Here is a 12,840-nt window from a genome sequence, read left to right on the forward strand (position 1 = left end):
AGCGCTATATAAAACCTCCCAGAAAAAACGATCAATGTTCGATCAGAATGTTCATGGTCGTTGTCTCGTTTAGATAGCTGAGAGTTGTAGGAAAATTATTTGTGACCATTCTCTATAGCTTAGTTCATTGTTTCCACTGTTTTTGCCGAAATTTTTCAGTATGACAGTGTCCCTAAATAATATAATGCCTGAACAACTGTACTATTGTAATCCGCCTATAGTAAGCATCTGGTCAGAGCCGTATAGCCTGAACCGCAAAATTCTGCCCAAGTTCTAGTAAGTTGTGCCATTTACGGGTAGCGGCGTTTTTACAACGTTTATTGCGCCAGTTATTAAACGTCTATGGCTTAACAAAAAAATACTCCAAAACTATTTTACTTCAGTAGCGACTTATTAGATCGACAACACAAGCAATTCTGTAGACCTAATCCTGTTTTAATATAAATGAAACCGTTAATTCTAAACCCTTCGCGCATCAAATACCGCTTATTTCTTATGAATAATCAAGACAGTATTAATTGCGCTATATAACATATATAAGTTATAAAATAAGAAAAATATAAAAAGGGGTTTAAGGACAGAAAACATCAATTTACTTGAAAAACTATTTTAATTAAAAGATTGCAGAGTCGACTTGTTAAACATCGTTACAAAACGATACCGAGGATTCTTATCTTAACTCATCTCACTTGTTCACCCTTCAGATAATATTTATAACACCCCCCTCCTAAAGAAACAACAACAGGGAAGTAGGTGGTCGTTGTCCCGTTCGGGCCGCTTATAGTTGTTGCTTATGTTTATTGTAAAATTGTTCATGAATATCGATTGAACATTGGTCCGCTAGTTTGTCTTTGAAAATTACCGCGGTGTCACTCTATGGAATAGTTTACCAAATTTTCGTGACACCAAATTTCAATAGTCCATTGTTAAGTCACTAAACTTGTACAATCCGCCTTTCTCCCTTTGGTCGTTCACCCTAAACTGAAAGTTTCTATCCAACTTCCAGTAGACGTAGACGCAAGTTATTTCACAGCAACTTCAGTCCGCCTTTGGTGACCTTACAGCTTCAGCTGCGATACTTTTGCCCGAACTCTACTTAACAACACCAAGAAATACGTCGAGTAACTGCGGAATGATTGTCAATCCAATTATATATACATTTACAATTAAAGCTTACATGAACTATGTTTTATAGGTTTTGATTTGCCCTTGATAATTCGAGATTATAATTTGATACGCTGGATTGGAGCAAATGCTTACAGGACCTCCCATTACCCATACGCAGAAGAAATCATGGATTTAGCAGATCAAATGGGAATAATGATCATTAATGAGTGTCCAAGTGTTAATACTATGTAAGAGTTAAAACTGAGTTTATTAGTCAGTCTTTTTAAAAATTTAAATTTTTTATTTCACTGGTGGTAACTCATTTAGAAAGACCAGGCTACAATTATTGGGAATAAAAAGATTTAGTTAACTGTATAAGATTTTCTTATATCTTTAAGCCGATAAAGCGTTTTAATTAAAAAATTGTATGTATGGAAATGTATATAAGTGAAAACAGTCGAAAATACTTATATTTTAGGGAATAAAAATGTATTTTTTCATAAATCATTTTCATATACTTTAGGATATTTCGACGAGAGTGTCTATTTTCTCGATGTCCATAAGTTTGTGAGAATAAGTCTAGTCTAATGATTCAAATAGCCAAAGTCAAATTTAAATGACCTATTCCATAATAACACAGATAATCATTCATCGATTCATTACTCATTACAGAACAATTACTAAAATAAAATATAACAAAAAAGAGATGAATATAATAATGACATCAAAAGATATTCCTAAATACCAGGTTTCTAACCAGTTGTAGTTGATTGGATTCCACCTGAACACATGTACCATTAACTTCATAGTTCTTACGTGGCACTAAATTTACGGTTTCTGTAAGTTTAAAAATTTGTTGTCAAATAATTTCAATTAGAATTTCAGGAAGATTGGGTTAATTAATTTCTTTGCTAAATCTTATTTAGCTGGTAGAGAAGGGTAATGATTAATGATGTTGCTATTAGAAACCGTTACTATTTTGAACATATTTAAAACAAAGATTCCGAAAATCTGTAACAATTTTTCTATACTTAATAATTGTAGCTTACCTATCATAACTATTCAGTTACTTTTAAAAAATCATTTCTCACCGCTTATTTGATGATTAATTAACTAACAGGATTACTTAACCGAAAAGTATATTATATTTCAGATATTTAAAATATTATTAGGTACTTGCATGTATTTTGATCAGCGATATTTATTGAACAAACAACCTAACCTAACTGTTAAATTCGATTATTTCTATTTTATATTATTGAGTTATTCGGTGCAATGTAATGCAATCGCTAATCATGGAACGCTATGAAAATTGTTATTCTCGACACTCCTTATTTTTGTTCATATTGGGGAAATCTGCTGCCGAATCAGATATTTTCTCCTTTATATAAATAAAGTAGCTCAAATTCTCAAAGAATTTTCAGGCAGCTTAGAAATTGAATAAGGCTTTTCAGTTAATTTACTACGATAATTCTAAGTGGAAAATGCTAACAGTTAACATAAGAGAGCCATAGCCATAGACATGACCATGCTTTGACATCTGATTGACAAGTTTTGTTCCGCATATGATGGAATCAGCAATGGGTAGTATATTATGAAATTCTCCAATTATTACTATAAATATCTACCTATCTACCTATAGCGAGTGACAGATGCAAAGTAATTATTTTGGATAATAACGCTAGACCACATGTTGGAAGAGTTTTAAAGGATAAACTATTTTAGCTCAAATGGGAAGCTCTGCTATACTCAGTGTACCCACCAAACATAGATTCATTCAGATTCACATTAGAAACATCTCATTAATACTTGTTCAGATCAATACAGCATAATTTTGCGTGTAGACGGTTTCGAAATAAAATTATTTGTCTAAATATATATTTCGTCAATTTTACTCAATAAATAACTTTTTAAAGTAAAAAATGATCAGAATACTTGCAATCACTGCATCAAAAATACTTAATAGTTGATGATCTTATATTAAAACAATACATAATTAATTAAAAGAGTATTCACAATGAGTATAAAATATTTGGTTAACAATTCATATAATTTAGTATTATTCAAACATGCACGAATTTCATGAACCATTTCATGAAAAGTTGCCGACATCGTTCTTCGTAAAGAGGTAAAATAGCAATCGAGAGAAATCCTTTATACTAAAATGTGTATTTCTAATTTTGTAGGTTTGATTCGCAACGATTCTTTTTTCTTCCTTTTAGCGGTTATTCCGATAGCTTGCTACAAAAACACAAGCAGTCTCTTACAGATCTTATTAAAAGGGATAAAAACAGGCCTAGTGTCATAATGTGGTCAGTTGCAAATGAACCCAGAACACAGCAAGACCCTGCAGGAAGCTATTTCAAGTAATAACATGTTTAATATGAAAATAACATAATTATATTATTTTCAATGTTATTTACTTTTAAAGAAAACAATAATCATTTATGGAATTCTTGTTATATTATAGGCAAGTTATTCAACACGTGAAAAGCCTAGATACAACACGTCCAACAACTATCGTTGAATCCCAGACTGCTGGTGTAACTAAGGCTGTAAGTGTTATACTATTTAATATATTAATAAGTGATATGAACATTTACTTCTAGTCGGACTATGTCGATATAATTAGTTTCAATCGATACAATGCATGGTATCACGATGCGGGGAATTTAGATCTGATAACTCAGAATGTTATTAACGAAGCAATGAAGTGGAACCTTAGATATAACAAGACTGTTATTATGCAGGAATATGGTGGTGATGCTATGGAAGGGTTACACATGGTATAATTATACTTTTATACTCAATTTTAAAAAATTTTGTGGCAATACATCTGTTTCATTTTCTAGAATACCAATTACAAACAGGGTAGTATGGACAGTATAATATACACCTTATATATAGCCTATACAAAGTTGCTGTGAACATATGTCATCAAAATATTTAATATATTGCCTGCCATCGTTTGTAAACTCCTTTTAGAATCAGACACTTTTCCTTCTCATTTTATTCTAGTTAAGAAGAGACACAATGCTGTCTGAAAAGTTCGAACATGTAACCGAAACAGCCTGTTAAAGTCGTATGCAAAATTCTTGAAAACAATAGTAATAAGATGTTATAACTCTAACCTATAAATTATTGTGGCTGTATAATTAACTGTAGTTTTAAAACGTCCTATAATATTAAAATAAATTAAAATAGTTTAGGTTAGTATTTTATTATATATTAAAGTCAAAATGTACTAAAACTCGGAATTGATGCGGCAACATTGCACCATTTTAACGTTATAAATTGAGATGACGAATTTTCACCCCAACTTTGGATAGATTATATACATAATATTTATTTATTAATATGTTATAAACCACCATTTTCTTTTAAAATAGATGTATTTCTTTGCGGGATAGTGTGAACAATTTCCATCGTTGTACCAAAACATCCGCGAATTGTTTCATTGATGTTGGAGATGGATATCTACTCCTCACTCTCTGCTCTAGAACACTCCATAACGGTTGAGTTTTGTCGAGGTCTTCCGACTATATTGGCTAGCTAAGATGTTTGAAAATATTTTAATGCCCCCAACCCAAGATCGGTATATGGCCGTATTATCATCTTGGAATATGTATGTTTGGCATCAATATGCTATGTGACAGCAAAAAGCATGATATAATATGAAATGTATGACCAAGAGGGCCAGCTGAATACTACGATATTGCAGCCGAAATAATAACTCAACCTCCTGCATGCTTAACTGTATATGTAAATAATGAAAATATAATATATGAAAAATGTAAACGATGATTGAACGGAGTATTCTCTAAATCGTCGAATATATCAAGTATTTTATCATCGCTGCATCACTTCTTTCTTAGCCTAGCTTTGGGTTTCGTTATGAAAGGCTTTACAGTCGCCTTTCTATGAATATTAGCTGTGTCCCTGCATACTATTCTTCTGTCTAAACAGTATTTTTCGTCTATAATAGTATCTAATGACGTGTGAGATCTGCTGTAACATTTGCCGCAGTAGTTTTATGTCGCCTGGCCTTTTTTTTCTTTTTTTTCTTTTTAATCCTTTTTAGTGCTCATCAGTTAATTTTGGGTTTCGCCCACTATTTTGCTCTGCCAGTCATGTTGGTGTGTTACTCATGAAACATTTCAGTGCTAACAGTCACAACGCTAACTGTTCACCAACGATTTGCTTGATTTCGAAGTCGAGATTTTTTCCATATTTCACCGATCGCTAGTTTTAACCGTCGCAGAACAAAGCGTATAATATAATTAAATATAAGCTACAAGACTTGGCATGTAATTTGGGCAATACATACGCATCGTATTATTTACACGAAAGCAGCGTTGCCAATATATTGGATGGTATTCATATCTGGATCTTGGAATTTAACACTTTACAATTGATAAAATTAATAGTTAATGGCATCTGTCACTTAATTACGCAGTAGCATCCATTTGAGACGGGACGAAATTTATAACTCCACTTTTAGCGTTAGAACAAGAGATATATAATCTATTCAAACTTTTTTTGTACATACGTCATCTAAATTTGTGACGTCAAAACGTCGCAATGTGGCCGCAACAACTCTGAGTTTTAGTTTAGTTTGTCTTGGAACTATAACAAAATTCTAATCTAGATAAAATAATGAAACAAAAATGTTATTAAATATAATTTATTTTAACAATATAGCACATCTAAAAACTACAATTAATTATACAGCCACAATAGTTTATAGGTTAGAGTTATAACCTCTTATTACTATTGTTTTCAAGAATTTTGCATACGTTTGACAACCGGACGACTTTGACAGGCTGGTTCGGTGACATGTTCGAACTTATCACAGAGCATTGTGTCTCTTTTTAACTATAATAAAATGAGAAGGAAAATATTATCTGATTCTGAAACGAATTTATAAATTGCGGTAGGCAGTACATTAAACATCTTGATGACGTATGTACAAAAAACTTTGAATAAACTATACTTTATGTACTTCGGTGCCGTTACGACAGACTATCACCCCCTCTTCTAGTTATTCTTATTTTTCTACATATTAGGAATGGGCCCTTTTGTCAATATAAGCATATATTTTACAGCAGCATTGTGTTGTTCAAAATAACTAGTATCCATTTCAATATATTTTGTTTGGCTCAATATAATAAGAACTTGATAGAATTCAATGGTAAATAATAATAATATATACCTTATTTAATATATCAAATTTTGTCATGAAAATATTTTACAGTTTTCATAATTAGTTACAGTTTTTCGCTTTTTTGAAAAACTTTACTTGACTATTTTTATATAGAAAAATAGCAACAAAAGGCAATGCATTATATAGTCTGATTTGTGGTTAAAATATTTGAAGTCGCATCCGCCGTATTCTTCAGATTTTGTTCAAGTACGACTAGAAGCAAAAGCAGAAATGTGTCTATTATTGAAATAAGTCAAAATAGAAATAAATCTGTTGATCTAAGTATTAAAAAAATATAATGTAGTATGTTTTTATTAAAAAACGGTTAGAATGCCATAAATTAAAGAAAAACTCTTGCATCTCGAATATTTAACTTCACCCATTGTATTTAACAAACATCGTGCCATCTTACTATTACTTGCTAACTAAAAGGCACGAAGCTTAAAGATTATGATATGATTAAAAATAGAAAATAATGTAGCAAACTTAATATATCCTAATAATAATTTTCTCTTACCAATTTAAACTACGATTTCATAGTCAATTTTTATAAATATTTTTGGTCTAGAAAATGAACCAGAATAATACTAGTGAAGCATCTGATATTCAATACACCTCTATTATACTTTAGCTGCCAACGTTTATATGGTCCGAAGAATATCAAGTAAAATTGATGTCCAAACATTTCCAAGCTTTTGATTACCTTCGAAGTCGAGGCTTCTTTATAGGAGAATTTATATGGAATTTTGCAGATTTCAAAACACCACAAGGTAAGCATTCAACTGAGATTATAGTGATTTAGAAATTTTATATTTTGAATTGAAATTATGAAAATTGGGTCAAGTTAGGGAAAAGTTTATGAGAAGTGATTTATTTTTATATAGAAGAAAAATTTAAATATATTTCTTTTGCGCCTTAGGGTTTTTTGTATTGCAATTGAGTACAAAAGTAAAGTCTTGTAATTGAATTTGAAGAATTCCTTTTTTAGTTATCTGAAATGTATAAACTAAAAAAAATATTAAATGAGATATAATTAAATTACGAATAGAAAAGGTAAGTTGAAAAGTCCCCGGCCTGGCACATAGATGACGGTACTAGAATTAAATCCATAAGTTCTTTAGTTAGCACTAACCCCCAAAAGATGTGTGATCTAAAACAGCTGTCGGATCATTAGTTTGTGAATTATAGCATTTTGAGTGAAGCAAATTTTGTTATTGTGAAAAAAATGGATAAAAAGCAATTTCGCGTATTTATAAAATATTGCTTTTTGAAGCGAAAAAATACAGTTAAAACAAAAACTTGGCTTGATGCCGAGTTTCCGGACACTGTCTCAGGAAAATCAACCTTCAAGGATTGGCATGCTAGGTTTAGACGTGCTGAAATGAGCACCGAAGGCGGTGAACGTAGTGGAGGCCCAAAAGAGGTTGTTACCGGTGAGTTGATGATTCGGAGCAGTGTTTGAAGATGATCAAACCTGAGTTTTTGCGTCGATAGGTGACAAGGTATGAAACATGACTCCATAATTTCACTCCGAAGTTCAATCGACAGTTATCCGAGTGGTCTGCACACTATGAACCCGCTCCAAAGCGTGGGAATACGCAACAGTCGGTTGGCAGCAACTGGCAAAGTTATTGCGTCTATATTTTGGGATGCGCAGGGAATAATTTTCATTGACTACCTTCAAAAAGGAAAGACCATCAACAGCGACTATTATATAGCGTTATTGGGCAGATTGAAGGACAAATCGCCGAAAAACGGCCGCATTTGAAGAAAAAGTAAGTGCTGCTTCACCGAGACAATGCACCGTGTCAAAAATCAATGAAAACGATGGCAAAAATCTATGAATTGGGCTTCGAATTGCTTCCTAATCCAACGTATTCTCCAGATCTGCCGCCAGCGATTATTTCCTGTTTTCAGATCTCAAACGAATGCTCGGTAGGAAGAAATTTTCGTCGAATGAAGAGTTGATCGCCGAAACTAAGGCCTATTTTGAAGCAAAGGACAAATCGTACTACAAAAATGGTATCGAAAAGTTGAAGGATAGCTATAATCAGTGTGTCACCCTTCAAGGGAATTAAGTTGAATAAAAAAAACCAATTTTGCCAAAAAAAATGTATTTTACTATGGTAGGCCGGGGACTTTTCAATTGACCTGTTATAGCTTTAATTTATAATTCTTATTTGGCATTCCTTAACTAGACAAATTCACACAAACAAAAGTAAAAGGGTCTCACGGCATAACATCTTGCTTTGTCAAAATCAAAGAAACTATATTTAATTTGCTTAATATATGCTTGCTGCTAATATATCTTGGGATTTTCGCTTTCGTTATCTCTCTTTTTTGTTTCATTGCTACTTCTCGATATCTAGTAGGGTTAATGTTAACAATTTTTATACATAAATGATATCCACAAAAATTTTAGTGCATGCAATAGCAGTGCTGATATATAATTTTTTATTAAAAAAGTATAAATAAAACAAGGTTTTTTGTGACAACTTATACTAGAGTTATAGTATGAAAGTTATAACATAAGCCTTTTGAACCAATTTTACGATTTCTAAATCGCACAACAGTTTAGAATCACCAATTAAATAGCATTTTCAAATAAACCATAACTGAACAAAAGTGAAAAAATCCATAGAGAACAATAAAAATAATTTACACATTTCTTAAAATTCATATATAATGTATGAGGCATGTTAACCTTGAAACATAATTGAGAATGTATATTTTATTTTTGGAATAACAAAAGCAGCTAATGTATGTGCTGGATTTTGTTTTTTATCTTACGAAATCAACCTTCATGTTAAGATGGGCATTTAAAAAGCGGACCATCTCCTTTTTTAGATTATACGAGAGTCGGTGGCAACAAAAAAGGTATATTCACCAGAAATAGACAGCCCAAAGCCAGCGCTCATCATCTTAGAAAACGGTATTGGTACTTGGCGCGCCAATATAACCCCGATGTTAAAATACCAGAGGATATCGATGACTATATCGTATCAACGCCATAGGTATTATATGTGATATTAGTATTGTAGTTTAATTAAAATAAATAATTATACGTAAGGTATTAGTGTATTTTTTCCGAATATTTGTTATATATTTAAGGTTTATTACACTACTGTAATTAAAAAAGAATAAGACGTAAAAATTATGATGTTTATCATTGCGCTGGCTCAACAATCAAGTTAGTTCATTACAATAGTGCACCTTCCCCTAGAGCATTGGTTATTCACTTATTTCGTTTCAAATTTTACGTAAACTAAAAATTTAAATATAATCTCGTAAGTGCCTCGTTGGTCTGATTTGATCATGTTAGATGTTTATATATTAGGAACTGTTTTGAGTAGACTAAAAACCTAAGAAATTAAAACTAAATCGAAGAAAGTTTTAAAAGTTATTCCGAAAATTGAATTTAACAACTGTTTCAAAGTTTAGAAAAAAACGACAATTAAGGAAATAAAAAAGTATGGTGAAATGGACAAAATATATTTCAAAGAATAAAAAGCCCTTTCTGTGCTTTATTTAAAAATAATCTCAACAGTATATTGAGGAACAAACAAATCTAACTTATTTGTAATAGAAAGTAAAGTTCTATTGATTTTAGTCATGCCAACCTCATGGACTTTTGAATGGACCTACAGCTTAATGCAGTCTCCGAACCACTGTCCTGGGTATTAAGCCTACCGACTGGCGAGTCATCATAAATCATCCCAGGAGATATCCGGTCTTACTCAGCCTGGTTACTGGCGTAACTGGGATAATTTTCCTTGTCGGATTTTGCACTCTTGCCCAGAACAATTACAAATATTAAACAATCACAAACCTAAATTTACATCCTAGCTCCAGCGGGATTCGAAACCACGACTATCGCAACAGTCGGAGGACCGTCCTCTTGCCTTTGCCACTGCACCACCAAGCCGACTTTATTTGTGATAGAGCTTTTAATAGTAACTCTACAATTTTAGGACGGCGCTTAAAAATATATAAATATGATTTAATCATATCTTATATGATATTTGTATCTATATATCTTATTTCATAAATTAACCAAACTGTATATTTTTTACTGCATCTCATAGTATGCTTTACAAATCCACAACACCATTCTTTTGTTTTATAATACTTTTCTGTTTTTTTTTTCTTAGGATAACATTTATAATACACCACATTCAGACAATATTTAATTTTATCTACCAATATATTTTTCTTCAAGAGTAATAGATTGAGTCCCGGAATCCTCTGATTATCATATATCTTTTTTGTACAATGGTTTGTCAAAACAAGCCTCAACTTTGGTAATTACTTCTCCACTTTAGCCAAACCTTTTTGTTTAGCGGTGAAAATTTGCACATGATTTTTTATCTATACAAGTGTAATATCACACTGTACATTAATTCGTTTGCTTTCCACGACTTGAAAGGTCTATTATGAGCGCAACATAGAGGAATTCGTTCCAATAGTAAAGAGCTGATGGGTGAGAGATGTTTCTGTGATGTTTAAAAACGCCTTCTATTGCGTTTATCGTGAATTAGAATCATATTGTAAAAGTATTCTAATTAATATATTAACAAAATTAATTCTTTTAAACAATACAAACTGCATTATAACTTTGAAACATCCACTGTTATTTAAAGATTGTTTTAACATACACAAGTTCAGTTTAATATTTGTCCACGACCTATTATACGCACACCTTAAAAATACAATTGAATATCGAGTTTATTTATTTAAGGCATAAATAAAGCCCCGACCTTGACAGTAAACTACTTTTTCACAAGTTTTAAACTTGATATCTTATTCTAGGTGGTATCAACGTTTTAGGCGTTCTCTGCTGAACAACTTGATATTCTTCAATTTTCAACTTTCGAATGTCTTAATTGAATTATTTATGAATCTAATTTTGATTAGTTACGCTTAAGTCTGCTAAGAAAGAAAGCTAAAAAGAATTACAATACATTAAAGTTAACACGTTGTTTAGTAATTATTTCGGAGAAACAGATTTGTTCCAGTCTTAAAATATTAAATACAATTGTAAACGAGTGAAAGTAATTGAGTACTTTCCATTTTACATTATTTAGAATCATTATTCTTTTAACGAGATATCGTCTAACTATTACCAATTATTTATTTCGTAAAGTCAGAGTCATAGAATTGTTAAACTTTGTTAATCGGTCTTGTATTTACCATTTAAAAGAAATACTGGCGATTTTGAGCAATAAAATTTGTGAAGGCCAATAACCAACTATAAAAATAACAATTGTGTCAATACCCTTCTTTTATGTATACAATTAATCACAGACTCCATCAATATTGACTGAAATCAATTTTGATGTTTATTGGCTTAACTTGAATACTAACCATTTAATATTTTAATACGTACAAGAGCAAGATGGTGTCTTTGAACTTGAAACAATAGCGCATCATAAATATCTTCAAGTTCAGCGACTCTATTAATAGTTAATTTAATTAATACATGAATTGTCGATGAGTAGCCTTAAAAAAACGTATTTTACTACCACGTATCTTAGTTATAGTAAGTTATACATTATTTCTGTTGTTTTTCTGATATAATTTTATATTTATTTATTAAATTTGGTCTTTGTGATTAGCGAAAAATTACTATTGACCAAACCTAACTTCAGTGAGCAATTGAGGTGCACTGACAATCTCATAATATATAACACCAACACTTTAAATTATATTCGATATGGGTTATAGAGGGATGTCACAGTGTATATTATTAAGAAACATAGTAAGGAGCATTTACTATAGCGCCTAACACTTATGGGTTTAAATATTGTCTTATTTTCTAATGATACATTTTGATTTGACTAGCCAATATATAATGTTTAGGTTAAGTCCAATTTGTTTTCGCTTAACAAGTATGTACAAGTTCATGTTAGTTCAATTTTCAGTCTCCGCGAGTTTGCAATTATTAAGTAGTGTTTTTTGTAACAACACAATACATGATATGCAATACTAGACCAAGTACTGGCAGTATTACTAACACCTCGGTGGATCTAATATATCACCACTTCTTTTTCTTGAAATAAAATTGTTTAAGTAAAATAAAAGTCAGTTTTCATCCTTACACAAATCAAAAGCAAACTTCCTAAATTTCAAGCTAATCGATATAAACATCCTCTAACATGATTTACTAGAACTTAAGAAAAAGCATAGTAGTTCCGGTATACAGTCACCACAGGTGGATTGAAGTAACTCGATTTCTCAGCCGTGGGCTGTTTGAGAATATAAATATTTTGAAAATACCTAAACTTCCACTTTATGTTGGACTAAATGAAACGGTGTGGGTTACATAATGTGATCATTATTTATTAATGCTATAAAAAATTTGAAGAACATACAAAAAGAAAAAAAGGGGAGCGGTGCAGTGTTACCTGAAGGATGCTTGGCCAGTTTTTTGGGTATTTTGTAGGATGTTATTGTAAAATGTAAAATTCCACATACCACAAGGTCTCTTAAAGATCATCGAGAAAGTTCAGAAAAAGGCAATCCCTCGGTCA

The 12,840-nt window shown here is 31.5% G+C and overlaps 2 protein-coding genes across 17 annotated transcripts in view; one reads left to right on the top strand and one right to left on the bottom strand.

Annotated features, from left to right (window-relative positions):
* LOC143206945 (beta-glucuronidase) overlaps positions 1-9,379 on the top strand; it is a 45,309-nt gene extending 35,930 nt beyond the window's left edge. For 6 of the 11 annotated variants that reach the window (XM_076419809.1, XM_076419808.1, XM_076419813.1 and 3 more), the window contains exons 8-13: positions 1,196-1,355; positions 3,294-3,473; positions 3,578-3,662; positions 3,717-3,893; positions 6,942-7,080; positions 9,158-9,379. In XM_076419809.1, the coding sequence (XP_076275924.1) occupies positions 1,196-1,355; positions 3,294-3,473; positions 3,578-3,662; positions 3,717-3,893; positions 6,942-7,080; positions 9,158-9,324 (908 nt within the window). In that variant the 3' untranslated portion in view covers positions 9,325-9,379. The remainder of the gene's footprint in view (positions 1-1,195; positions 1,356-3,293; positions 3,474-3,577; positions 3,663-3,716; positions 3,894-6,941; positions 7,081-9,157) is intronic. The other 5 variants (XM_076419816.1, XM_076419814.1, XM_076419817.1 and 2 more) reach the window with 1 other exon arrangement.
* LOC143206947 (zinc finger HIT domain-containing protein 3) overlaps positions 1-12,840 on the bottom strand; it is a 68,049-nt gene that overhangs the window by 44,960 nt on the left and 10,249 nt on the right. The gene's annotated exons all lie outside the window — the stretch shown is intronic.

This window comes from Rhynchophorus ferrugineus, unplaced genomic scaffold, assembly GCF_030347505.1.
Source record: "Rhynchophorus ferrugineus isolate W39M unplaced genomic scaffold, kcgeb_rfMv2 rfM1, whole genome shotgun sequence".
Taxonomy (NCBI): Eukaryota; Metazoa; Arthropoda; class Insecta; order Coleoptera; family Curculionidae; genus Rhynchophorus; species Rhynchophorus ferrugineus.